We start from the raw sequence: 27151 nt of genomic DNA on the forward strand, positions 1-27151 counted from the left end.
CTGGTTTCAGCCTGGTCTAGTCCCAGTTGTTCTGACGTTTGGAGAATGAACCAGCAAATGAGAGATCTCATCCACTCCTTTTCTCTATCTTGCTGCTTTTCAGACAAATAAATAAATAAAAATTAAAAGAAAAAAAATAACTGCTGGCCCTGTGTTGCAACTGGTTAAGCCACTGTCTGCACCACCAGCATCCTATATGGGTGCCCATTTGAGTCCCAGATGCTCCACTTCTGATCCAGCTCCCTGCTAATGTGCCTGGGAAAGCAGCAGAAGGTGGTCCAAGTGCTTGGGCTCCTGAACCCGAACGGGAGACCTAAAGGAAGATCTTGGTTCCTGGCTTTTACCCAGCCCAGCCATGGCTGTTGCAGCATTTTGGGGAGGGAATCTCTTCCTCTCTCTCTCTCTAATTCTTCCTTTCAATAAATAAATAAATCTTAAAATAAAAAGAAAAAATAACAAAGCCATTTATTATGTCTGTAAAATTTGGGAGAAACCCCATACTCCCTTGATACCATTTCCTGTATGTTTTTGAGTATTCATTATCCACTTAAAGATTGGTTTCTTTGTTCACCTACCAGTAATGATATAAACCATACTTCCATTTTAATCGGCAGATACAAATGTCTGAAGTGTCTGAACTTTGACATCTGCCAGGTGTGTTTCTTATCTGGTCTTCACAGCAAGTCCCATCAGAAGTCTCATCCTGTAATTGAACACTGTGTTCAGGTAAGATTTAGTGCAATGTACCAAACTACTCATTCATCCAATCAATGTAACCCATCATCATCAAGGGATACTGGCTCCAGTGAAACCACAGACTCCTCCTATCATTCATTTTTATATTTAAAGCTAAGGAAGTGGCCAATTCAGCCTTAAATATGTCTTGATACAAATATGCTTTACTTACATTGCAGATCTTAACAAATGCTTTTGGGGGCAAGAAAAGGCCAGAATCAAGTCTGAAGCTGTTTGTGCCCTACTGTGTACTAGATTGTATCTGTAAGAAACTAGGAAAGAAGGACTTGGAAATGGTGTAGATAAAGAAGACAAGGACTCTGATTTGGTAATTAGGTAACAAGGCATCTAAAGTTACTAGTATAATTTTGGAGAAGTTTTCTCTTCTAACATATCTCTTTCTGAGCCTTAAATTTCAAGTATTTTTCGCGTTAGGAAAAATGGAGAACTACTGTCTTAGTTTTGACTAATGGAGTGTATAATTAAGACTTTGCAGCTGGTTTTTGAGGTAGTTTTTTTGTTTTGCTTTGTTTTTAAGAAAACCACTAATACCCACAAAATAAATTCAGCACTTCCTAAAAAGAAAAAATAAAATAGTACAGTTTGTGCAAAAAGCACTCTAATTTTTCCCAGAAAGAATCAGCTTCTCTAGGCCAACGGCATCCCGCTTGAATACCACAATAACAAGGAGGCTGCCAAGATTAGTTTTCCCTCACTCTCTCTTTAACATGAATGGTTCACAAAGGCAATTGCCTGAATCTTCTTGCCAAATAGTTTCTAGTGGGGTTGGCTTCACTGAGCTGTATTAACCCAGATCTTCATGCTCATTGGCCTATGATCTATCTTCCTGTATCTAAACATTAGGGTGCTGTCGATGTTAGAGTGACACCCTGTGGTCACTTTGTTATGATGCTTTCAGTTTTAAGTGCTGAAAACCTTGTAAGGAAACATCTTCTCTCTTTGTGCCTTTTCAGTGGAGTTTCTTAACGTAGGATGGATGGATGGACTTCACTGAAATTATAGTCAGAGTTAAATGTATGAATATTTTTCTGAGGATAAATCCATGAATTATCACCCAATGCACAAAGGAATCCACAGCCCCAAATGTTAGCAACTATAGACTTAGTCCTCTTCCATATCCTCTTCTGCTTTAGAATTCCAAATGGCTGGGTTACTCTAGGAAGAAGAGTCATAGAGGCATTTGGGGGCATTTAATCTGGAGATAGGCAATGTGTATGTTTATACCGACAGAATACGAAGAAAGTCATGAGATAAGGAAGTAAAATTAGTTTTTTCTGATGACAGAAGTAAGAGAAAAAATTCCAAGAACATTGAGGGTGACCAGTCCAATCAAGTAAGGGGAGTTCTTGTATGGAGTGTTCAGGTGCTCTTTATAACGTTGGCTGTTTCAGCAGATGTCAGCAAAGGAGGACACAAAACTCCTCCTTGGGACCCTCCGAAACAATCTGCTGCGAGGGCACTATGGAAGGAAGGAAGCTAGAGGAAGACAGCGGCAGCTGGATCAGGTGATCCCAAAGGATAGGGCCTGGTGAGTGTGTATTCCCAGGGTGGTAGCCAAGGGTACCTGGGTATTGGGTAACATGGTCAATACAGAGCAGAACATGGCTTTTCTAAAGCTGACATCCCAAAGATAACAGGAGGGAGGAGTGAGGAATGGATTGAGATAGTTTTTACTCTCTAGAAATGGCATTTCATGTTAAAGTAGATCCAAGAGATAATACTTTGTAATGACCCAACCAAATACTTACAGGTATTCCTACAACTAGACGTCAGAGGGCAGGCATTTTGGTATGGTAGTTAAGCCATCCCTTGGGATGCCTGCACGCCTTACTGGAGCAGGTTCCAGTCCTGGCTACTATGCTTCCCAAACAGCTTCATGCCAATGCATCCTGGGAGGCAGCAGATAATGACTCAAGGGCTTAGGCCTCAGCCACCCAAAAAGGAAGACCTGAATGAAGTTCCAGGATCCTTGCTTTGGTCTGGCTTAGGTCTCACTACTGAGGCCATTTAGGGTGTGAACCAGTAGATGGAAAGATCTCTCTTTGTCTCTGTCTCTTTGTCTCTCTCTCTCTCTCTCTCTCTGCCTTTAAAGTAGATGAAAATAAATAAATAAGTAAACATTCTTTAAAAATTAAAAGTTGTTAGGCACAGAAGATTGTTAATACTAAAATACTTAATCAACTTTGTCTTATAACACTAATTTTTGCTGATTTGCTTTTGAAAGCCTAATCCAGAATTAATACTTTATTAATTAATTAATCAAACAAAGGAGAATAAAGATACTCTGTGTCCCATGCCTCACAGACTCACAGGTAAGAACTATTCAGATTTTAGTATTATCAAGACAATAACTACGATTAAAAAAAAGACAGAAACTATGTTATAAACACCATTTCTCATTCTTTACACCTACATTAAATGGAGCACATGTCCCACCCATGTCATTTGTTTCCAAAACATCATTTTAAAAGGACTTGCTCACATCTTATAAGGCAGTGCCATAATTCACAAGCAACTCCTTATTGCTGAACATTTGGGTTATTGCCAAATTTTTCTCCAAAACATTCTGTAGCAATGTTCCTGTACATGTATATTTTTGCATATTTTATGATATTACTAGGATAAACTCATACAAGTAAAATCACTGGACATGAAGTTGTGAAGTTTGCTTATCCTCAAAATTCAGAGTGTCAAATTATATTCCAAAGTAGTTACTCCAAAGCACATCTTACCATCACAGTGTGTGGAATCACCATCACTTACCTGAACACCAATCTAAAGAAAACTTTATAAAAGACCTTCTGATCTTAATTTTTGGTGTAACCACTTCTCCGTAATTTAAAAGAGAAGTTATTAAAGAAAAGAGATGTCATTTCTTTTGAGTTATGGTCACAACATCTTTGAAAAAAATATATGTATTCATTTCCACTTTATCTACTAAGAGTGTTACATTAGTTTAAATCAGATTGATATTCATTAATTACTTTCGTAATTCTCTAATCTTTTCTCAGAAACCAACAGCAAATTCCCACCTCAATATGAGTCCTGCAGTTCTGTGGTCATTTTGTTACATTACTCTTATGATTTAAATGTATTTTACAGGTCTTTAAAGAAAAGAATACATAATGACTTCATAATTAGATGTCATTTATTATTCCTGTGTCACATTTACTTTGAAGTTTTTAATCACTACAGAATTAAAATACGAAATTTGGATATCATCTTGATATATATCTTTAATATAATACAAAAATTCAAATTTAAAGATATTAGGTGCCAGTTCTTCCTTCTTCAAGTCAGCTATTTTCACTTTCCTTGGGTGGCTAACAATAAAGCACATCAATCAAACAGCTGGATTGATCAAATATTTGAAATCTTATGTAAATTCCCCCGTTCTCATAGTCAGAACATAAATACTAATACTTTTTAAATTTGCATTTTTTTGGCCACTGAAGGTGGACTGATTGTTTATGCATATTTTTTGTTTTGTTTTGTTTTAAAGGTTTATTTATTTGAAAGTCAGAGTTACATAGATAAGGAGAGGCAGAGAGACAGAGAGAGAGGTCTTCCATTCGCTGGTTCACATCGCAAATGGCCGCAACGGCTGCAGCTGAGCCTATCCAAAGCCAGGAGTCAGGAGCTTTTTCCAGGTCTCCCATGTGGGTGCAAGGGCCCAAGGACTTGGGCCATCTTCCACTGCTTTCCCAGGCCACCGCAGAGAGCTGGATCAGAAGTGGAGCAGCCAGGTCTTGAAATGGGGCCCATGTGGGATGCCAGCACTGGCAGCCTTACCCATTACACCATAGTGCCAGCCCCTGTTTATAAATATTTAACACAAATGTGATGGCGTTGCTCACCAGAAGGAACTCACTTACCTTTCTTAAAATCTCTCAGTTGTCTCCCCATTATTTTTAAACTAAAAGTTTTAACATGACAGAAAGTCCTACACATTTGACACCTCCTGTTTTCCTCTCTAGTTTACCTCTCTAGTTTCATCCCTCTCCTCCAATCTGTGTGCTCCAGCAGCCCTGATGTTGCCCCCACTCACAGCCCCAATAACACTAAGCCAAATATCTCCTCTTAAAACTTACACCTTTTTATTTTAATTTATTTTTTGACAGGCAGAGTGGACAGTGAGAGAGAGAGACAGAGAGAAAGGTCTTCCTTTGCCGTTGGTTCACCCTCCAATGGCTGCTGCGGCCGGCGCGCTGCGGCCGGTGCACCGCACTGATCCAATGGCAGGAGCCAGGAGCCAGGTGCTTTTCCTGGTCTCCCATGGGGTGCAGGGCCCAAGCACCTGGGCCATCCTCCACTGCACTCCCTGGCCACAGCAGAGAGCTGGCCTGGAAGAGGGGCAACCGGGACAGAATCCGGCGCCCCAACCGGGACTAGAACCCGGTGTGCCGGCGCCACTAGGCGGAGGATTAGCCTAGTGAGCCACGGCGCCGGCCAAAACTTACACCTTTTTTTTAAAGGATGTGTCTTATCTTGAAACTATACAACCATTTGCGGTCTGTGTTCCTATTTGGCTAAAAGCTCTATCAAGGAATCTGGTTTCATTAACTTTCGTAACTCATAAAAGTATCAAAATAACTTAGTCCATCAACAGATCGTATGAGTTATGCTTGCAAATTAGGTCCAAACTCTGTGCTTTGTTATCTGCTTGGTCACCACTTCACTCGTCCTCTTTCTTCTGCATTGCTGTAGTGACCTCCTAGCTTGTTTCGCTGCTTCCTCTGTTGTTTCACCACTGGCTACCCCTAGTGTCACAGGCAGGGTGATCTTTTTCACACTTTTTTAGATTATGCCTTTCCTCTACACAAACTTTCTGAGGGCCCCCATCTTCAAAGAAAGCCCAAGTCCTTCCAGTGCCCTGTAGCCTGTCCCTAAGGACCCCATTCCCCACCCCAGTCTTAGTCTTCTGTGCCTCTCTCTTGCTCCATTTCATCCGCAGGCTCTCCTTGAACACCCCAGGTGTGCTGCCACCTTGGGCCACCCCTACCCTAAACCACCTCCCAGTACAGCTTCTCTCTGCATGCACAAAGACCAACCAAAACATCATCTCATCCTTAGACTTTTCTTGACAACCATTCACCATATCAGCGCCACCCTTGCTATAGCACTGCTAGTCATCCTTCTTTGTTTTATTTTTCTTCAATGCATTTCACCATCATTGGCTATCCTGTTTATTTTAATTAATTTATTTATTGCTGTATTTGCCTCTATAGCATAAGCTCTATGAAGGGAGCAATCTATTCTTGTTTCCAAATGTATTGCCAGAATCTATAAAAAAGTCTGAATATGATGAATGTTCAATAATGTTTGTTGAATGACTAAATAATAAAATGGACTGTATAGTGAACAGATAAATAATGTGGATTATGAGCTCTTTCAGAATGGAACATGCAACAGTCAAAAGAAGTATTGGAAAATTCAAAGAAAAAATGCTTAAGAGGGTAAAGGTGAAGAAGAAAATATACCAAATAGGTAGATAAGTGACCACGAAAGAGGAACTTTAAATGGCTATTGTATACATAAAAGATGTCCTCACTGGAAGTTAGAAAAATGCCACACAATTTGAGGAAAATGATATACCATCATTTACTTATTAGAATGGCATAGATCAAAATGAATGACAGCAATCATTCTGGTGAGGATGAAAGAAAACAGGTGCTCCCTCAGTTTGGCAGAAATACAAATGGCTATAGACTTTTCTGAAAATAGCCATTCACTTATGGATTCAATAAATACTTATTGACCACTATGGTAGGTTCTTGGGAAATATTAATGAAATTAAAGTGAAAAAGGTCTTTGCTTATGTGGAGTTTGCATCCTAGTAGGGAGACCAGATAAAGCAAATGGTATATAAATGAATTCTACATTACATTAGAAAATTTAAGTACTAAGGTAAAAGAGAAAAGGAGAACCAGGTAAGAGGGATCAGGATGTAGAAAGGGAAAGTTGGTGGCTAATTTAAATAGGTTGTCATATTGTGACTTAGCAGGAGGTAACATTTGAAAAAAACCTTGTAGGCAATAATAAGGAAGGTAGTAAGACACCCAGCTATCTGAGAAGATCATGCTGAAGTTGAGGAGACAGTCAGCATGAAGGGAGAGTGTGTTTAGCTGATCCAAAGAATTATGAGGAAGCTGGTGTGGCTTGAATGCAATGATGGAGAATAATAAGAGAAGAGACTGGAAGAAGTGGGGGCAGATATTAAAGGACCTGATAGGCCAATGTAAGGACCTAGGCTTTTACTTTAGGAAAATTTTGGAGGATTTTGAGTACAGGATCTAAAGTTTTATTTATTTATTTATTTGAAAGTCAGAAGGCCGGCGCCGCAGCTCACTAGGCTAATCCTCCACCTTGCGGCGCCGGCACTCCGGGTTCTAGTTCCAGTCGGGGTGCCGGATTCTGTCCCGGTTGCCCCTCTTCCAGGCCAGCTCTCTGCTGTGGCCAGGGAGTGCAGTGGAGGATGGCCCAAGTGCTTGGGCCCTGTACCCCATGGGAGACCAGGATAAGTACCTGGCTCCTGCCATCGGATCAGCGCGGTGCGCCAGCCACAGTGCACCGGCCGCAGCAGCCATTGGAGGGTGAACCAATGGCAAAGGAAGACCTTTCTCTCTGTCTGTCTCTCTCACTGTCCACTCTGCCTGTCAAAAAAAAAAAAAAATGTCCGAGAGAGCAACAGAGACAGACACATAAGATTTTTCATCTTCTGATTCACTCCCCAAATGTCCACAATGGCTGGGCCTGGGCCATGCTGAAACTAGGAGCCCGGAACCTAATCTGAATCTTCCATGGGAGTGGCAGGGGACCAACTACTTGAGCCATCATCTGATACCTCTCAGTGTACACATTAGCAGAAAGCTGGAATTGAATGTGGAACCAGGACTTGAACCTAGGCACTTTAATGCAGGATGTGAGTGACCCAAGTGGAGTCTAAACCATTACTCAAAACACCTACTCTTAACTTATTTTAAAAACATCAATCTAGTTGCTGTGTTGATATTAAAGAATGGCAAAATTATATCAATATTTTCATCAATTTTCTTCTAATGGCTCTACTTTGCATTTTTGATTTTGTCGCTCCCCGTCTTCGCGGAGGAACGACACAGGACCCTGTGCTGTTCTTTCGTCTGCTCGGCCCTTTCCGGGTTTGCTACTGGTTCTTCCCGGGTTGGCTACCATCCCTTCCACCTCCGTGGAAGGGCGGTTCCCCCTGGCCACTTTCCCCACTTCCGCAGGGGAGTGGCACACCGCCGGCTGGCTCTCTCGGGGGCTGCACAGGTGTTCCTTCAGATGTTCCTCTTAGATGTTCCTGGTGCATGTTGTCTCTCTCCTCCTTTATAGTCCTCTTCCGCCAATCCCAACTCGGCTGCCCACACGCCAAGTATGCTGCTCTCCTCCAATCAGGAGCAGGATCAGCTCCTGGAGGTCATCACTCAAGTTGGCAAGAGGCAGCTGCGTAGAAGCTGTTTTCTCCTCTCCCAGCGCCATATTGTGGGAGAGCAGATGCATAGAATAAGTCTTAATTTCAGTAACTTAGTCTAGTCCGAGTTGCTCCCAGTTGCTCCCCACAGATCCCCCTTTCTTTTTATTTTTGGCGTTGATACGCGCCTGTCTTCGGTGCCCCGCGGCACACACTCTGCTCTGCTTGCTAGAGTTGCCCACAGGTGCTTACAAGTCCTATCAATCAGGCAAACCGAATCCGGGTCCTCTCTTCGCCATGTTGTGAGGAGGTTTTTAGGCGCTGATGCGTGCCTGTGTTCGGTGCCCTGCAGCGCATGCTCTGCTCTGCTAGAACGGCCTGCAGGTGCTTACAAAACCTAGCAATCAGGCAAACCGAATCCAAGCCTTCTCATTGCCGTATTGTGGGGAGACTTATTGATGTTAATTCATGCCTGTCTTCGGTGACCTGCGGCGCAGGTACTTATCGTCCTAATCAGGCAGACCAAATCCAAGCTCTCTCATTGCTGTGTTGTGGGGAGGCCTTATTTTTCTCTATTTCTCTATCTCCAGGCATTCCTATTTCTCCTATTTTACTTCTATCTACCAGCATTCCTATTTCTCTCATTTTACTTCTAAAACTTCTGTTTCTCTTATCCCTGCGGCTTCCCGGCGCCCGCCCCGAGGCTGCTTCTCGGCGGCTTCCCGGCTCTGAGCTGCTTCAGCCAGCTTCTCTCATCTGTGCGGCTTCCCAGCTTCGCGCCCGCACCACGGCCTCGCACTAGCCCAGCGTTCCCTATCTACTTGTGCCCCGCACACTCTCTCTGCGCGCGGCAGCCTCCGCGAGTCACACAGCCCCAGCTCACGTTTCCGCCACTAGCATTCAATCCAAGTTCCCCAGGCTAACCTGGCGAATTCAACCCAGCTCACGTTTCCGCCCCACGATTTGGCTTCCCGTCCTTTGCTCCCTGGGCTAATCTGACGGATTCCAACCTGGCTTACGTTTCCGCTTCTGGTTTTAACTTTTCGCCCCTTATTCCCGGGCTAACTCGACGAATCCCAAAGTAGCTTTCGTCTCTGCCTCAGCCTGCCCCCGCGGCTACATCCTCCCTAACATATTTTTCTCTACCCAGTATGTTTCCCTAAGTTTTCTTCCAACAATATTCCTCCCTCATTTCTCCTGGCCTCTCCCCACAGTCCGTATCCAAGTCTAAGTTTCTTATAGGTTTCACTTTCACTTTCAACCTGCAATCCGTATCTGAGTCTAAGTTTCTTCTTGCTTTCACTTTAAATCCTAACTTCTTTCCCACAGTCCATATCCGAGTCTATGCCTAGGGTTTCGATAGCTTCTTCCGGCACCTTTTCCGTCCGGCTTTCCCCTAGGCTCTTTGCTAGTCTCTCTCTCCAGTATTTTCCCACTTCCTCTCCCACTGTCTCTGTAACTCTGCTTTTCTAATAAATAAGTAAATATTACAAAAAAAAAAAAGAAACCACCTTTCATTTCACAATGAGAAGATATATGATTACCTTAAAAGAGCACTGTGGGACAGTAGTAGCAGAAAAAGTCAGACTACAGGCAGTCTAAGAGAGATGGGGCAAGTGGGCATTTGAGACTCACACATCTCATATCTGGGTGTCTGAGTTTGACTCCCAGCTCTGTTTCCAGCTTCCTGTTAATGTATGCTGTGAGAGGCAGTAGTGATGACCTGAGTACTTGAGTTCCTGCCGCTTGTATGAGGAAACCCAGACTGAGTTCTGGGCTCACAGTTTTGGCTTGGCCCAGCCCCAGCTGTTGTGGGCATTTGGAAGAGAAAACCAGCATATGGATGATCTTTCTCTGTCTCTGTATCTCTCTTTGTCTCTCTGCCTTTCAAATGAAATGAAAAATTAAACAAATTTGAAAAGCATAAAATGAGAGTGTTGAGGAATTAAAGATACCAAATAAGAAAATCCAAGGTTTTTTTTTTTTTAAATCTCAAAGAATCGAAAGATAGTGTAAGTTGTTGGATGACTAAGTTCAGAGATTATTTTATAATGATAAGATAAATAACAACATATTTGTATGTTGAAAGAAATTAGTTAATAAAGAGAAAAATGATAATTTGGTTCAAGAGGAGAGAACTATTGGAACAATCAATGCGGAGACACTGGCTTGGACAAAATATCAACTAAATATTAATATACATACAAGATTTGGCTGGGATCTATTTTGGGGATGCTACCATATAGAAGAGAAAGCACTACCATAGAGTAAATGAGAATTTTGCTTGTAGCATGAATGGCCAAGACTATAAACAAGAAACATCAGGGTCTTGTGGTTGGAAAATAGCAGAACACATGTAACACAGAATACAAAGGGGGACCAGCGCTGTGGCGCAGCAGGTTAGCACTCTGGCCTGAGGCGCCAGCATCCCTTATGGGCGTCGGTTCTGGTCCCGGCCACTCCTCTTCTGATCCAACTCTCTGCTATGGCCTGGGAAAGCAGTAGAAGATGGCCCAAGTCCTTGGGCCCCTGCACCCACGTGGGAGAACCCAAAGAGGTTCCTGGATCCTGGCTTCGGATTGGCGCAGCTCTGGCTGTTGTGGCCATCTGGGGAGTGAACCAGTGGCTGGAAGACCTCTCTCTCTGTCTCTATCTCTCTCTGTAACTCTGTCTTTAAAAAAGAAAAAAGAATACAAAATAACACCATCAATCTAGTTAAAAGAACAAATTTTGTCTCCTACCTGCTTTACTCACAGTTATTTACCATTCATGAGAAAAAAGCAAGTTACAAATAATGTGTATGGAATGGCTACATATTTGTTTCAAAAGCAAATTCAATGTGTGTTTTTGATGTTTGTGTGAGTTCAGAAAACAGTGTGTGTATCTTGATCTTGGATTTCCAGTCTCAAGTGCTGCAAGAAAATAAATGTCTATTATATAAGACACCTAGCATGTGTTATTTTGCTATACCTGCCTGAACTAAGACTGCACGGAACAACTTCAAGGTATTAAAATTACCTCAGATAGAAGTGGAGTGTGTCACTCAGAAGATGTGTCAGATCAGCGTGGTGCGCTGGCCACAGCACACTGGCCACATCGGCCATTGGGGGTGGGGGTGAACCAACAGAAAAAAGGAAGACCTCTCTCTGTCTCTCTCTCTCACTGTCCAATCTGCCTGTCCAAAAAAAATTTTAAAAAGATGTGTAACAAAGAATTTATAGGTTACCCTGGTTTTCTATCTCAAAATGCCCTCCTTTAATGATATAACTGAGTGCACCACAGAACAATCATTCTTTTCCTGTGCTCTCATTGCATCCTGTAGAAATTATCACAATATGTCAAACCTGATTGATTGTATATTCGACTGTTAGATGTGGCTTTTCTATGAGCAAGGAGTACTCTGCTTTCTAGTTGTTTTCTTTATCTGCAGTAATTCAACATGGTAAGATGATTTAAAAATAATTTTTCAACAAATGAATGAAGCAAAATGAAACAATATAAAATAGAATACGCCTGACCTTAAACTAATCTGGTTAATTTTATGCTCTTCCAGACATGACATCATAAACACATACTTATGCTTAGATCCTGCAGTGTTTGACCTGGACAAGATGACCTGAGAGGTTTTCTGCCATTATCCTTGAATTTCTTTTTGTTTTCACTTCCAGATGATCAAGGAGGAGGAAAATGGAATTTTCATTGCTGATATTAGCTGTCAATTAAATAAGCCATCTGGAAAATACCATAAAAAATTGGACTATTTAATTGCTATTTGGGGGATATATATTAGTTTCAACAACTGATTTAACATTTTCTAAAAAGGCTTTCCTCAATCTCATACCTGATAATTAAAAATTGCTGAACTTTCTTATAAAAAATCTACTTTACCACAGGCTTTCTGTTCGGTACAACAGTTCCAAAGTACCATTATATGTAAGGTCAGCTGGACCAGTGGAAACAGCAATCATGAAGCCCTTCAAATACACACCTCAAAGGATATCTCAGGCTCAACAAATGCATGACCGCAATCCCCAGCAACAGGTGAGTTTGAAAGGGACAGGAAACATTGTTAGCGCACAATTCATCTGGACCATTTACAATCATTCCCTAGTTTGGCAGATATTCTCAAAATGTTAATGTGATGAGAAAAAAACCTAAGAATATGTTTTTGAAATAATTTTCTCTCTCTAATCATAATTTGCTGACTATTGTAGAAAATTTAGAAAAGTCAGAACAGAATAAAGTTAAAATTACAAACAATCTTATACATAACCCTTATAACCATAACCATATTTTGGTATATTTCCTTCCTTGTAAACACTTTAAAATTAGTTTAGATAATCTGAAAAATTTATTGACTTTATGCTTCTATCAATGTAAGTTATATCGTGAGCATGTTCATTGTCATTATAATTCTTTAAAAACATCTTAATGGTCATATAATTTTTATTTAAATTGGCATAATATTGTTGACATTACCCTTCTTTTGTTATTGTATGTTTAGATTACTACTACTATTTGCTGTGATACAAAGTAGGTGTAAGAAGTTCTTGGGTTCTACTAACAGTAGAGTAAAGATAGACAATGTCAGTTTACTGTTTTTTCTCTCAAAAAACATTTAGAAGATAGGACTTGGGGATGTTGTCACTATAACAAAACATTAAGTGCTTGAAAAGATAAGTATATTTATCCTTTTCCTAATGATTAGACATTAATTAGACCTATGCGAATTGTATACATATAACAAAACATCTCATGAAACCCCATAATTATATACAATTTTTAAAAGATTTATTGATTTATTGATGTATTTGAAAGGCAGAGTGACAGAGACAGAAGGAGAGCTAGAGGAGAGAGATGTTCCATTTGCTAGTTTGCTCCCCAAATGCCTACAATAGCCAGGGCTGAGCCATGCTGAAGCCAGAAGCCCAGAACTCCATCCAGGTCTCCCATGTGGATTTCAGGGGATCCAAATACTTGGGCCATCATCCACTGCTTTCCAGGTACATTAGCAGGAAGCTGGGTCAGAGGTGGAGCAACTGATGCTTGAACTGGCACTCCAATATATGATGTGGGCATCCCAACTGATGGCTAACCCACTGGTCACAATGCTTGCCTAGTATTTATAATTTTCACATCTTTATTAAACTTTTTTAATAAAAACAAGTTTTAAAAGTCGATTAGGGAATGAGCATATGTCCTAGTGACTACATCTGCCTGTTTATTGGAGTGCCTGGGTTTCTGGCTGTGTTCCTGATTCCAACTTCCTGCTAATGTGAAACCTGAAGGGTGAAGCAGGTATTGGCTCAAGTAGTTGGGTTCTTGCCACTCAGATGGGATACCTGGAGTGAGTTTCTGGCTCATGGCTTCAACTTGTCTTGTTTCAGGGAGTGAACCATTGAGTGAGCAATTTTTCTCTCTCTCTCTTTCTCTTTGTTCCCTCTCTCCTCTCTGGCTGTCTCTCTTTCAAATAAATAAAAATTGTAAAGAATGAAAAACCATCCCTGCATACCTGGGATAAATCTCACTTGGTCTGGGAGAATGATCTTTCTGATATACTGTTGGATTTGTTTGGCTAGTATTTTGCTGAGGATTTTTGTGTCTATGTTCATCAGGGAAATCGGTTTGTAGTTCTCTTTCTCTGTAGTTCTTTTTCAGGTTTAGAAATTAAGATGATGCTGGTTTCGTAGAGAGTCTGGGAGGATTCCCTCCCTTTCAGTTGCTCTGAGTACCTTGGGAATAATTGGAGTTAGTTCTGTTAATGTCTATAAGAATTCAACAGTGAAACCATCTGTTCTGGGCTTTTCTTTGCTGGAAGGGTCTTTATTACTGATTCAATTTCCATCTTGGTTATGGTTCTGTTTAGGTTTTCTGTTTCTTCATGGATCAATTTAAGTAGGTTGTATCTGTCCTGGAATTTATCCATATCTTCTATGTTTCCTGATTTGTTGGCATACAGCTATCTGTTGGCATTTCATTGCTCATTATTCTTTTTATTTCTTTGGTATTTGTTGTTACCTTTCTCTTTTCATCTCTAATTTTATTGATTTGGGTCTTCTGCCTCTCTTTTTTGGTTACTTGGGGCAATGGAGTGTCAATCTTGTTCATTTTTTCAAAAAACCATCTCTTTGTTTCCCTGATCTTTGTATTTTGTTTAAAATTTGTTGATTTCTTCTCTAGTTTTAATTATTTCTTTTCTCATACTAATTTTGGGTTTTGTTTGCTGTTGTTTATTTAGGTCCTTGAGATGCATTGATAGCTCATTAATTTGGTGACTTTCCAATTTCTTGATGTAGGCACCAATTACTGTGAACTATCCTCTTAACACTGCTTTTGCTGTATCCCATAAGCTTTGATATGCTTACTTCCTCTCCTCAAAGGAAACCAATGCCTGGGTGCTAGCCCTGGTGGGTACAATTTTCATCCATGCTGCCACAAGAACCAAAATAAAGCATCCATGCAGCCCCTTGTGTAAACCTGGATCCTGTAGCAATGACCGTCACCAGGGAATCAGGGATCCCCAAGCATGTGGAGCTGCCCAAAGTGACTGTCCAAAGTCCTAGCCACACTCTGTGCCCTCCCATAGAGCCACAGTATTTTCACAGTCCTGACACACACTACTCCCATAGGCATGAGCTCCCAGCCCCCTGCCAATTCTCCCAGCCAGACTCAGGCATCTCATCTCAGATGGTTGCTGGACATGCGGACATGAGCTGGCACAGCTGTTACATATGTCCAAAACGGCACCCACCTTCTATCAACAAATTACAGTACTCCAGTACTGTGTAGTTGGGGAGAGAGAAATGTGCCCCCCCTTTTTCCCCTCTAGGTTGGCAGGTGCACTGTCCCCACAGGGCTCCAAGCCTGATTCACACCTGGCTCTTTCCAAAGCTTTATCGCCAGTAGCTTGGGCTGCTATAGTCTGATCTCCCATCACTTGAAAGCTGGTGTTGAGGCTCTCAGCTGCTGAAGTCCTGAGTTGTGGGTGTCCACACCCTCCACGTAGGTCCACAGTGTCCCTCTAATTTGCATGGAGTTTCCTCTGCTGTCCTCTACCTAACTCTTCCTTGAGATTGTACTCTCTCCACTTTTGTTTTAACCTTCTTCCCCTAGGCTGCAGCAGTAAGCTCCATCCCTATTCCACCATTAAGAGCTTCTTTCTAAAATCCTTATATATTATTCTTTACACAGTTGCCTCAAAGAGTCAATTAATGCCTTAGCATGTATTTGTAAAGTGGAATCAAAGCAGGAAGAATACTTGGAAGGAGCATGTTAAGGCTTTTTGAGCTCAATGGCAAAATTGCCTTTTAGAAAAAAATAATAAATTACACTTGCAGTGAATGCAAGCATGGATCTCACCTGATCCTTGTTAATATTGACTATTGCCATGTTTTGGATTTTGTTAATTTTAAGCACAGAATATACTTTATATGCCTTAGGTCATATCTCTGATTATAAGTGAAATGAATCTTTTTCCCCACATAGTTTGGAAGACAATCATATTTTTCCTTCTGTTGGGACTCTCCATTTTTATTCAAGTTTGATTTATCACTGTATTTGTTCATTTATTTCATCATTTGAGAGCTACAGAGAGAGACATTTACTGGTTCATTCTTTAAAAGCCCAGGAGCTGGACCTCAATTCAAATCTCCCATGCAGATGTCAGGGACTCAACTACTTGAGTCATCATCTGCTGTCTCCCATGGTGCACATTAGCAGAAACGTGGAATCTGAAGTGAAACCTGGAGTTGAACCCAGGCACTCCGGCATAGGATGCAGGTATCCCAGCCAGCATCTTAGCTGTTAGGCCAAATACCTACCCCAGATTTACCAATGCATTTAATTTTTTTCATGTTTTAAGTTTAACTTTGGGAAATCTTTCTTCCCAGTTATTTCCTTTTAGTCTTATTTATAATGTGATTCCCCACATAGATGATTTCAATTCCTATGAAAATGCTATTGATCTTTTCCTTTATAATTCTTTATGCAGTTTTAGGCTGTGAAAAATCTCCCCATTAAGAAATCAAATAACCCTTTAGCTGTGCTTTATTTTAACATGGTTTATCTCGACGTCCAACTTTTAAATTGATCTGGCTTTTATTTTGATGAATGACAGGACATGGAAGTAGCTCCCTAGTCCTACTTTTTACTTAAATAGATTTTTCTTTGTCAATTTCTGTGTAACAGTTTCTTCAATATGTGCTAAAAATGTCACCATTTAGAATGTGCTTTACAACTATTTACTTAGCTCAATTGCTTTTCATTTTATTTTTAAATAAGAACATTATTTGACTTATTATAGCTTTATAATACTTATTAACATATTATACAGCAATGTTTTCCTTTTTATATTTGAGGTATGATTAAATTGTTCAAAGCTGTACATATTTAAGACACACAACTCAATGAGTTTGGGAATAGTTATACAGTTGTATAACCATTACCACTGTGAAGGCCATCAACATATGCATCACCTCCCAGAATTTCCTCTCACACTACGACTGTTATTTTTGTTGTGTGTCTGAGTGTGGTTAAGAATACTTAACAAAAGATCTTCTCTGAAAAAATACTAAGTATACAGTATGGTATTGTTAACTACAGATACTCTATTGAATAGAGGATTTCCAGAACTTTCTTAACTTCTGCAACTGAAACGTTATGCTTTTGACGATCCCCTCCCCATTTTTTTCCTTTTTTGAAGTTTTAGTCATTTAAAAGCAATAATTCTTGTAAAGTCCTTGTCATCAGTACAGTCTGATCTTAAAGAATATGATCACCTATGATACTCTTCCATCGTCAAAGGGAAATTAGAGTGCCCATATTGCAGCTGCCCTGGTACAAGTGTGAGTGGAGAGTTCATCTTGTGACTCCTCAGGGCTGCGTAGCCCAGAAAGCTGCCTCTGTGCGATGTCCTTCTGGACTTGTGGGCCCCTTTAATCATCAGCTCATGTGGACTAAGCCACTTGAAGACACCTAATGACTCTTACAGAGTACTCCACAGAGCTGGACTCACATGTGTGAAGACAAGTAAAGAGCTACTCTATATCCTGCTTCGAATCAAAGAGGACATCAAAAGAAAAGACATTTCCACAATGAACTTTTTTTCCTGCTCACATTTCTGAGTTCTGAGGGAAACTGAAGAGGTTTTGGGGTTTCTGTTTTCCTTATTTATTCCCCTTTCCTTTTTACCTCTCAGGGCCTCTTTTCCATTTTTAAACTTGCTATGTCCTATCTTCCATGTGTAGCACATTTCTCTTCTTTTGACTAAAACTTTGTAACCTTATAAATAATACAGGATTCTCTTGCCTTGTAAGATATTAAACAGTAAAGCTAAGGTCCTTTCGACCATAATTCCCAACTCAGGTCCAGTCCTTAATTCCCCAGAGGTAATCTTCTTGGAGTATGTATTTACAGAATTTTTTCCATGCATTTTCAAATGTGTGTGCATGTGCGGGCACATATGTGCCCAAATGGAGCAAATGGGTAGTATCTACTAAGCTGAACACCCCCGAACCTTGCACCTGGGCACAAGGATACATGTTGGAAACAGCCTAACATTCTTTGGTCAAGAGTTACTAAAGAAACCATGGCACCTATTCTATGGTTATAACACGGTAGGTCCATATGTGCTAGCCTGAAATACTTCCTAATTGCTTGTAACATATAATAATACTTATATAAAATTTGTTTGATATTTCCATATTAGTCTTTCAAATTTCACTATTTCACAGGTTATGCTAAGCATGTGGCAATTGTTTGAACATTAGAATGAAGAGGCAAAAATAAATACAGAGAGGCCGCAAAAAACAAGTGCCAGCTACCAATGTGACTTCCAGTCCATGTATAAGTCAGTTTCTTTGAATGACTCTTGCCTTTCTCTCTGTCAGGGTGGTCCCACAGACTGATGTTCCTAAAGTGGCTACTCCCTCTTCAGATCATTTTCAGGGATGAGAGAAGTTTCCAAGGATAGCCAAAGACGCTTACCAATGTAAAGGAATGAAAGTCAGTCTGCCATGCAGACCTACAGGAGCTAAGGCTTGGAACACAATGCCAAGCTGGGTCAGGTCAGGACAAGCTCTTGCGCTGAAGTGCAGGAGGCATAATGTGATGGAACAGACATGTTTTGGTGCAGAAATCCTAGATAAAAGCTAAGTCAACAGGCATGAATCAAAAGGCTTAATGAATTCAACGAGAAATGATGACCCTAAGTAAGTGCTGAGGCAGGAAGCAATGAAAAGACAAGAAAGTTAAAGTAGATGACGAGAGGAAGTGGTGAGAGACTGCTTCAGTCAAGGGAGATGATGAGACCCAATTGCTTTCAGTAGCTGCCTTTGGGGAAGGAGATGGCAGCAATGTAATGTGGGTCAAAATTATTCTTTTCTACATTTTAATTTAATTTATATGGATTAGATTGTGTAACTGTACTTTGAATATGTGAACCTCTGCCTCATTGTTCCTGGACATACTCATAAGCACAAACATAGAGTGTAGTTCATGTTACCATGAAATTTTTGGAACGTGGGTCAAATTCAAACCAAAAATTCTGTTATCCATTTCTTGCTTCTTTAGGCCATAGTCAGCATCAAAAATGAACTGTGGAGGACTCAGGAATCGATTACTGCCCTCCACAGGGAGAGAAGGTAGGAACCATGGGTGTATACAGGAATACTGTCAGCAGAGACAAATCAACAACATATCCTTACTTTTATAAAAAAATATTTTCTACAAAGACTTTACAATGTTCTTTTTTTTTAATTTGGAGGAAATTCTTTAAGCAGATAAATTCTGATTCCAACACATTGATTAAAAAAGGGGCTTTGATTCTTTGTGAGTAATTAAGCATAACAAAAATGACATACTAAGTTTTGACTGTTAATTGTCTGATTTTATTCCGTGAATAACATCACGTGGGTTGTGTGTGTGCATGTGTGTGTGTTTGTGAAACATACTTCTAAAGAAACCACAATACTTTAGCCAACAGCATCTAACTTTCTACAGGTTTATCAGGCCAATTGGAAATGTCTACCATTTTCTTACTGTATCTTAAGGAACTGATCCTTCCTTGAGCTCCTGTAACCTACTGGCATTCCTCTAAAAGGATTTCTGGCTCCTCAATCATAAGTTTCCTCTGAGGGAAAACTTTTGTTCTCAGGCTTAATGTCTAATATTCAGTAGATGCTCAGTGAATTAATGATTTTGTGTATGTATATACTACATATGTCTATATATGATGATGAGATATGCTGCATAATCTAAGTGTTTTAGACATAAGAAACATTTTTTAATTCTGTGGTAACTCATGAAAAGGAGATTTTTTTTTTTTGATCAGCAGAGTGGACAATGAGAGAGAGAGACAGAGAGAAAGGTCTTCCTTTGCCGTTGGTTCACCCTCCAATGGCTGCCATGGCCGGCACGCTGATCGGATGGCAGGAGCCAGGTACTTCTCCTGGTCTCCCATGGGGTGCAGGGCCCAAGCACTTGGGCCATCCTCCACTGCACTCCCTGGCCACAGCAGAGAGCTGGCCTGGAAGAGGGGCATCCGGGACAGAATCCAGCGCCCTGACCAGGACTAGAACCCGGTGTGCCGGCGCCGCAAGGCGGAGGATTAGCCTAGTGAACCGCAGATGTTTCTGTGTGGGAGCAAACTGTTGAAATCTTTACTTAATGTATGCTAAACTGATCTTCTGTATATAAAGAGAAATGAAAATGAATCTTGAAGTGAACGGAAGGGAAGAGGGAGTGGGAAAGGGGAGGGTTGCGGGTGGGAGGGACGTTATGGGGGGGAAGCCATTGTAATCCATAAGCTGTACTTTGGAAATTTATATTCATTAAATAAAAGTTAAAAATAAAAAAGAAAGAAAAGGAGATTTTACACTTTTTAAGAACCAAAATAATTCATCTTAATTTAAATCTTTTTTCATAGAATAAAAAAGGAATTAGAATTTTAAAAAATGATATAGAAATAAAAAGGCAATATTGAAAGTTAAAATGTAGAACTATAAAGGAAATTTTCAAATTTAATTATTTAAAAATTTTCTTAAAATAATTATTTCAAAGTTACTATTTTACATTAAACTATTCAGTTTTACACAACACGTCTCTAGATGCATCAATAATACCCTAATAAAATATATCACCACAATTTATGCAGTGTGAGGCTGATTAACAAATGAATTCCATATAAAGGCTCCATTCTCAAATTTAATTCAAAGACCTCTTGATGCTTTATGGCAATTAGAAATTTCAAAACTTGCAACCCTGGTAAATGTTGCATTTCACACCAGAAAGCTGGCTTCCACAAATTCCACAAATACATCAGTAGCACTGTTCAAAGAATAAGCCTGAACTTTACTTTATTCAGCCAATTTTAATTATCTATCTACTACGTGACAGAGACTATTTTAGGCCTGGGTCTGGGCACAGTGATAAACAATATAGCAAAAAAATGGTTACCAGAATAGAGAGAAAATAAGCAATTAAGTGATAGAGAAAGTCATATGTAACTAAATATTAAATAAAACATATAGTATGTCGTAGTGGCACTGTCTAGAATTTGAGTTCTGGAGACCAAGCTAAAAGCTAAGATTTCTTGAAACTCTGTAGCAATTAGACATGGAAATGAAGGAAGACGGTTGGGAAGTGAGTGGTGCTGGGGCTGAGGTTGTGGGGTTATAGTTTGCCATTTCCGGGAGGGTAGTCAAGGAAAGCTTTATTAAAAATGTGCTGTTAGGAGAAGGAAGAGGAGGAGGGGTGGGAGTGTGGGTGGGATGGCAGGTATAGTGGGAAGAATTACCATGTTCCTAAAGTTGTAGTCATGAAATATATCCAAATAAATATAGATACATACATATATATATCTATTCAAGCATAAAAAAAAATGTGCTGTTAGCCAAACTTGGGAGGGAGGGAAGGAGTGAACCAAGCATGAACCTAGGGAGGAAGAAAGCATTCAGGCAGAAGTGGTTGAAGGAACAGTCTGGAGAGAGAACACTTGCTGTGTTCCAAAATAGCCAAGCACTCTGTCTGGCTAAAAGGCAGTGAGTGATCCAGAGAAAGCCTTTGAAGTCAACAAGGGAAGTGTGAATGGGGGTGATGTGGGTCTTGGCCACCTTTTTGTGTATTTTCCATCTCTGGGAGGACTTCAGTTCATTCTAAATAAGGAGGGGAACCACTAGAAGGTTTTGAGCAGAGGAGTGACACAATCTTCCCCATGTTTTTCAAGAATTACCCTAACCGCTTGATTGATTCTTAAGCCAATGAACAACCAGATGGAAAAAGAAGCCAAAACAGAGCCCCAAGTTTATCACTGTTGTTTCTTTGTGGTCTTGGTCATGTATCGGGTGTCTAGCTGTGAATGGAGTGTTCTAGACAAAAGGTTACTGCATGAACAATATTTGAATTTAAGCAGGCAGAGAAGATATATCATCAAAAGGAATCCATACCATGCCTGCTGAGTTTTCCAAATATATTTTTAAAGATTTATTTATGTGAAAGAGTTATGGAGATTGGGGGAGGCAGAGAGAGCTCATCCACCTGCTGGTTCATTCCCTAAATGGTCACAAAGTCCTATGCTGGACCAGGCTGAAGCTAGAAGCCAGAAGCCAGAAGGCAGGAACTCCACTCAGGTCTTCCACACTGGGGCAAGGGCCCAAGTACTTGAACCATCTTCTACTGCTTTCTCAGGCACATTAGCACTCCAATATGGGATGCCAGCTTTGTAGGCAGCAGCTTAACCCACTGCGTCACAATGTCAGTCTCCCTTCCCAGATTTCTAAAGCCCATGAAATTCTTAGTGGAATACATACATAATGGACACAAAAGGCAGCTATATATGGTAAACAAATGCTATAAAATAGTATCAATTAATGTTAGAAAATATTCACAGCACAGGCTTCTCCAATGTCTTCTTCCACAAGGAGGACCCAGAGTCTGTCATACTAGGGCTCTCTGGGGCTCTAGGAGTATGCTAGCCTTTTGCCCTTCCAAATCAATCAAATCTCTCTTCTCTTCAGGCTCCTTAAAAAACAGTTAAACAGATACAAAGACAAGTTGCAAGCAATATACATCTCCCAGGAAGAAAAAAGTTGCAGATTTGAAGCAAAAATTCACCAACTCACAACTAAGCAGAACAGTCTATGGACCAAGCTACAGAAGCTGAAACAGGATCTACAGGTATAAAGCATGGGAGATGCTGGCCAGGTAGACCACCTATAAATGTAACTTTGAGTCTCCCAGCCATTGGAGGTCAGCAGCCTGAAACGTCCTTCCTCACTTTACTGGCTTCCTCTGTTGCCCTCCTCTCCCCATGCCCTAATCTCATCCCAGTTCAATACAACAGATTATATTCTACCCTTTCTTAAAGGCCAGCACCACTGGATCACAGCAGGTTCGTGACCATCTAGAAACCATAGACCTGGAGGAAATTCCTATTTACAGCATTGATTCTCAAACCTCTGGGTCTCAGGAGCTCTCTTTTTTTCCCTTAAGATTTATTTATTTATTTGACGGTGGGGGCGGGTGGAGAGAGAGAGATCAGTCTTCTGCCTGCTGGTTCATTCCCTGAATGGCCACAAGAACTGGGGCTGGTCCAACCAAAGTCAAGTGTCAGAAACAACATTCTGGTACACCACATGGGTGGCAGGGGTCCAAGTACTTGGATCATGTTTCACTGTCTTTCCAGACACATTAACAGAAAGCTAGACTGGATGTGGAGCAGCCAGAACTCGAACCAGTGCTCCAAAATAGGACATTGGTGTTGCAAGTGGGAGCTTAACCTTCTGTACCACAATGCCAATTTTTGAGGACCACATGGAGCTTTTGCTACTGTGAATTCTATCTGTCACTATTTACCAAAATCAAAATTAAAGCAGAAAAGTGGGGGGCCAGCACTGTGGCTTAGCAAGCTAAGCTTCCACCTGCAGTGCTGGCATCCCATGTGGGCTGGCTGCCCCACTTCCAATCCAGCTCTCTGCTTTGGCCTACGTAAGCAGTAGAAGATGTCCCAAGTCTTGGGCCTGAGCATCTAAGTGGGAGACCTGGAAGCTCCAGATTCCTGGCTTCGGATTGGCTCAGCTCTGGCCGTTGTAGCCATTTGGGGAGTAAGCCAGCAGATGGAAGACCTTACTCTCTGTCTCTCCTTCTTTCTGTCTATAACTCTACCTCTCAAACAAATAAATAAATATGGGAAAAGTGGCTTAGAAATATATTTATTAACCAAAAAATTTAAAATTATGAAAGTATTGTATGTAGCTTTAAAAAATAACTATATGGTCTTTGAAAAGCTTAGAAGGGGCATTTTTACAAATCTCTTAAATATAAAAGAGAACTGAACTTTCATAACTTTTAGCAACCAGTCTGTTGCAAGATGTTTTGGTTGAAGCACATAAAGAAATATGACCTCACAAAGATTTTCTCTTGAAAAATAGAGTATTTTAATAGTCTTTCAGATAATTTTCTACTACAGCAAAACTTGATAAATTATAGCTTCTTAAGGATAGTTGCAGTATGAAATATGAAACCATATCTATTTCACACTGTGTCATTAAAAGCCAGTAGCTGGTTTGTTTTTGAATGTATTTTTTTACCCATGAGTGTTTTTTTAACATCATACATTGTTTTTTTTTTATAACAAGAATTGGACATTTGGAGTTGTGTTGAACTTTCTAAGTATGCACATTCCATTATGTACAAGATAAAAAATCACATACATTAATGTCACCACTAGTTTATCAGAAAATGTTTAAGGATTAGAAAGCTATCAAGTTTATAGTGACAGATGCAAATTTTCCAAAGTCCCAATTCTTATTTGAAACATTAACTATTATAACTGACAACTAAAACTGTTCATTCTTTTACTTGCAACAACATTCTCATTTTGTTCAAATTTTGGGAAAATGTTTGCCAGATACCCAGACTAACTAATCTGTCAAGTTTTCTTTGTCACAAGGGGAAAACTTTGTATTTTGGTGTGCATTGGAGATTTTTTTTAAAGATTTATTTGTTTGAGAGGCAGAGTTACAGACAGAAAGAGGGAGAGACAGAGAGAAAGGTCTTCCATCAGCTAGTTCACTCCCCAAATGGCTGCAACAGCCGGAGCAGGGCCAATCCAAAGCCAGGAGCCAGGATTTTCTTCCAGGTCTACCACGTGGGTGCAGGACCCATGCACTTGGGCCATGTCCTGCTGCCTTCCCAGGCACATTAACTGGAAATTGGATGAGGAACAGACTAGATGGGACTTGTATTGGCACTTCAATATGGGATGCCAGTGTCACAAGTGGTGGCTTCACCCACTTACCACAATGCCAGCCCCTGTCAAATATGTTCTCAATGAAACTGGCTTTTTTTCCAACTGCTGATGTGTGATGGTGAAGTATCCACTGATTATTAGGACTGTTGGATGGTGTGCCAAGACAACAACAGCTATACTTACCGTTAATTTTTGTACCATCAGTAGAAATGTCAATAAGATGAACAGCCAAATAATATCTAAATATCATTTTGAAAACAGTGTTAACTTCACAGAACCCTAAAAGGGTCTTGGTAATTTCCAATGTTCTGGGAATCACACAGAACTGCAGGTTGAGAGCTGTGCTTCATATAGAGCACATCTCTGAATTTTGTACCTATTGCTTATTACGATGTTCCCCATAACACACCTGCCAGACAGATCTGTATGAACATGTTTTAATATTATAATTTTTATTTAACAATTCAACACGCGTTTCTGTTTTCAAAACTTTTTTTCATTTTAAGTGTATAGCTTAGTAGTATTAAGTATATTCACATTGTCATACAATCAACCTCAAAAACATTTTCATTTGGAAAAACATATTTTCACAATAATAAATAATAACTTTTTAACTCATTTTCTTCTGAACCAACCCCTTCTCCTTTTCCCTTCCCAGAGCCTCAGGAAATGCATGATTTTTCTTTCCGTTTCTATGAATTTAACTACTCTAGATACCTTATACAACAACAATCATATGTATTTGTCTCTTTGAGAATATCTTATTTATCTCAGCATAATAATCTCTAATAATATTTTTAGGAATTGGGCTTTTAAAAGCTCAGAGTTTTCCCAGATTTCTTGTTTATATTTTATGTGATATCTTAGAATCTGAGCTGTTCCAACTCTTGTAGAAAGCTTTAGATTAACAGCAAATTAACAGCACAAAATGAAATTAATAAAATGAATTTAGAAAAATTCTTGCAATAGTTTTCTTATTGGAATATTGAAATTCAATACATTATGATAAAGTTAGGTAAATGATAACTATTTCATAATTTTTTTAAAATCTAGGATATGTTGCAGCCACACCATCCTTCATCTTCTTCCTGTCAAAATAGAGAGTCCAGGTTTAGCCATTCTTCAGCCGAACACTTTCTAAAGAGAGAAGATTCTTCCCAGGTCAAGATCACCACTGAGAATGGTTTAGATTGGGAATCTCTTTCTAACCCTGCCATGATTGATAGAAACCTCCGAAGTCAAGCATATGTGAAGCATGCTCTCTCAGATCCAGAATCGTCAGAGAAGAGTTTGCAAAGCACAAAGGTGCAAAATCAAGCACAAAAGATGTCAAAGGAAAACGTTAGCTCCCTACCCACTTGGCAGAAGGGACTGCTGCAAGATATCTCGCAAATTGCTCCTACAGGTATGGGCAGTCTTGCCCTGGCATCTGTGGAAAATAAAGAAGCAGTTAACGTCAATGAGAGAAAGGATGAGCTAGAGGAAGAGGAATTGCAAGAACTGTTGACAAAACTTATGGATACCTTCAATCTAGAAATGCCATCAGGTAAGGCTTTCATACTCAATAGACATAGAGATGGCTAGAGACTCAGGCTGCCTTGGAAAGCACTTAATTTTATCCAAGCTCAACGGCTACCATTTATCCAGGCTGTAACAGAACACTGAATCTTTTGGACATCAGTAGTATCTGTGAGCTTGATTGCTGGCATTACTTAACTCAAGGTTATTGAGAACAATACAAGTGATAAACTTTGTGAGAATTTAATATAGCACCTAATACATAGTAAACATTCAATAAATATTTCTCATTTTCTTACTACAATTATTATTGTCAGTAGCCCTAAATCATACACATTGGGCAGCCTGATGTCATCATTTTAAAATGGTAATAATAATGATCTTTTCTCTCTAGAAGAAAATTAAGATTTCTATATTATAAGTGGCATCATTATTATCTTCTTCATAAGTTAGTTACAACTCATTGAGTAATCCGGAAGGCTTTTTTAAAAAAATAGTCATTTACTATAGTTATTTCTCCTGATTCAAAGTGACATGGTCTCATTTCTAACTGGGATATATAATGATCATTGAGATTTGTGTTAAGATGAGGGACGACCTTCTGATGTGTTTCTGCATCAGAGGAGGCCTTCCAAAAAATATTCCTGAGTTAGGGAATTAGTTTGCAAAGACTATCATTGCAAAGCACCACAGAGTAGGTGGCTTTAAAAGTGATTTTCTTGGGGCTGGCCCCGTGGTGCAGCAGGTTAACACCCTGGCCTGAAGCATTGGCATCCCATATGGGTGCTGGTTCGAGACCTGGCTGCCCCACTTCTGATCCAGCTCTCTGCTATGGCCTGGGAGGGCAGTAAGAAGATGGCCCAAGTCCTTGGGCCCCTGCACCCATATGGGAGACCCGAAGGAAGCTCCTGGCTCCTGGCTTCAGATCAGTGCAGCGACCAATAGGGGAGTGAGCCATTGGATGGAAGACCTCTCTCTCTTTTCTCTCTCTGCCTCTCCTCTCTCTCTGTGTAACTCTAAATTTCAAATAAATTTTTAAAAAATGATTTTCTTATGCTCCTAGAGGCTAGAAGTCCAAGATCAAGATGTCAGCCTCACTGGTTTCTTCTGCAGCCTGTTTCCTTGGTTTGTAGATGACTGTTTTCCTCCTGTGACCTAGTATCATCTTCCCATTGAGTATGTTTATATCTAAATTTTTC

At 40.1% G+C, this 27151-nt stretch overlaps 1 protein-coding gene across 1 annotated transcript in view; it reads left to right on the top strand.

The window, feature by feature from the left end:
* The window catches only part of DYTN (dystrotelin), a 75495-nt gene that overhangs the window by 34669 nt on the left and 13675 nt on the right, over nucleotides 1-27151 (top strand). The window contains exons 8-12 of the mRNA XM_089329977.1: nucleotides 615-726; nucleotides 2151-2277; nucleotides 17530-17551; nucleotides 22201-22360; nucleotides 25488-25980. Of these exons, the coding sequence (XP_089186103.1) occupies nucleotides 615-726; nucleotides 2151-2277; nucleotides 17530-17551; nucleotides 22201-22360; nucleotides 25488-25980 (914 nt within the window). The remainder of the gene's footprint in view (nucleotides 1-614; nucleotides 727-2150; nucleotides 2278-17529; nucleotides 17552-22200; nucleotides 22361-25487; nucleotides 25981-27151) is intronic.

Source organism: Oryctolagus cuniculus, chromosome 3 (assembly GCF_051225735.1).
Source record: "Oryctolagus cuniculus isolate XC-2025 breed Fujian yellow rabbit chromosome 3, ASM5122573v1, whole genome shotgun sequence".
Taxonomy (NCBI): Eukaryota; Metazoa; Chordata; class Mammalia; order Lagomorpha; family Leporidae; genus Oryctolagus; species Oryctolagus cuniculus.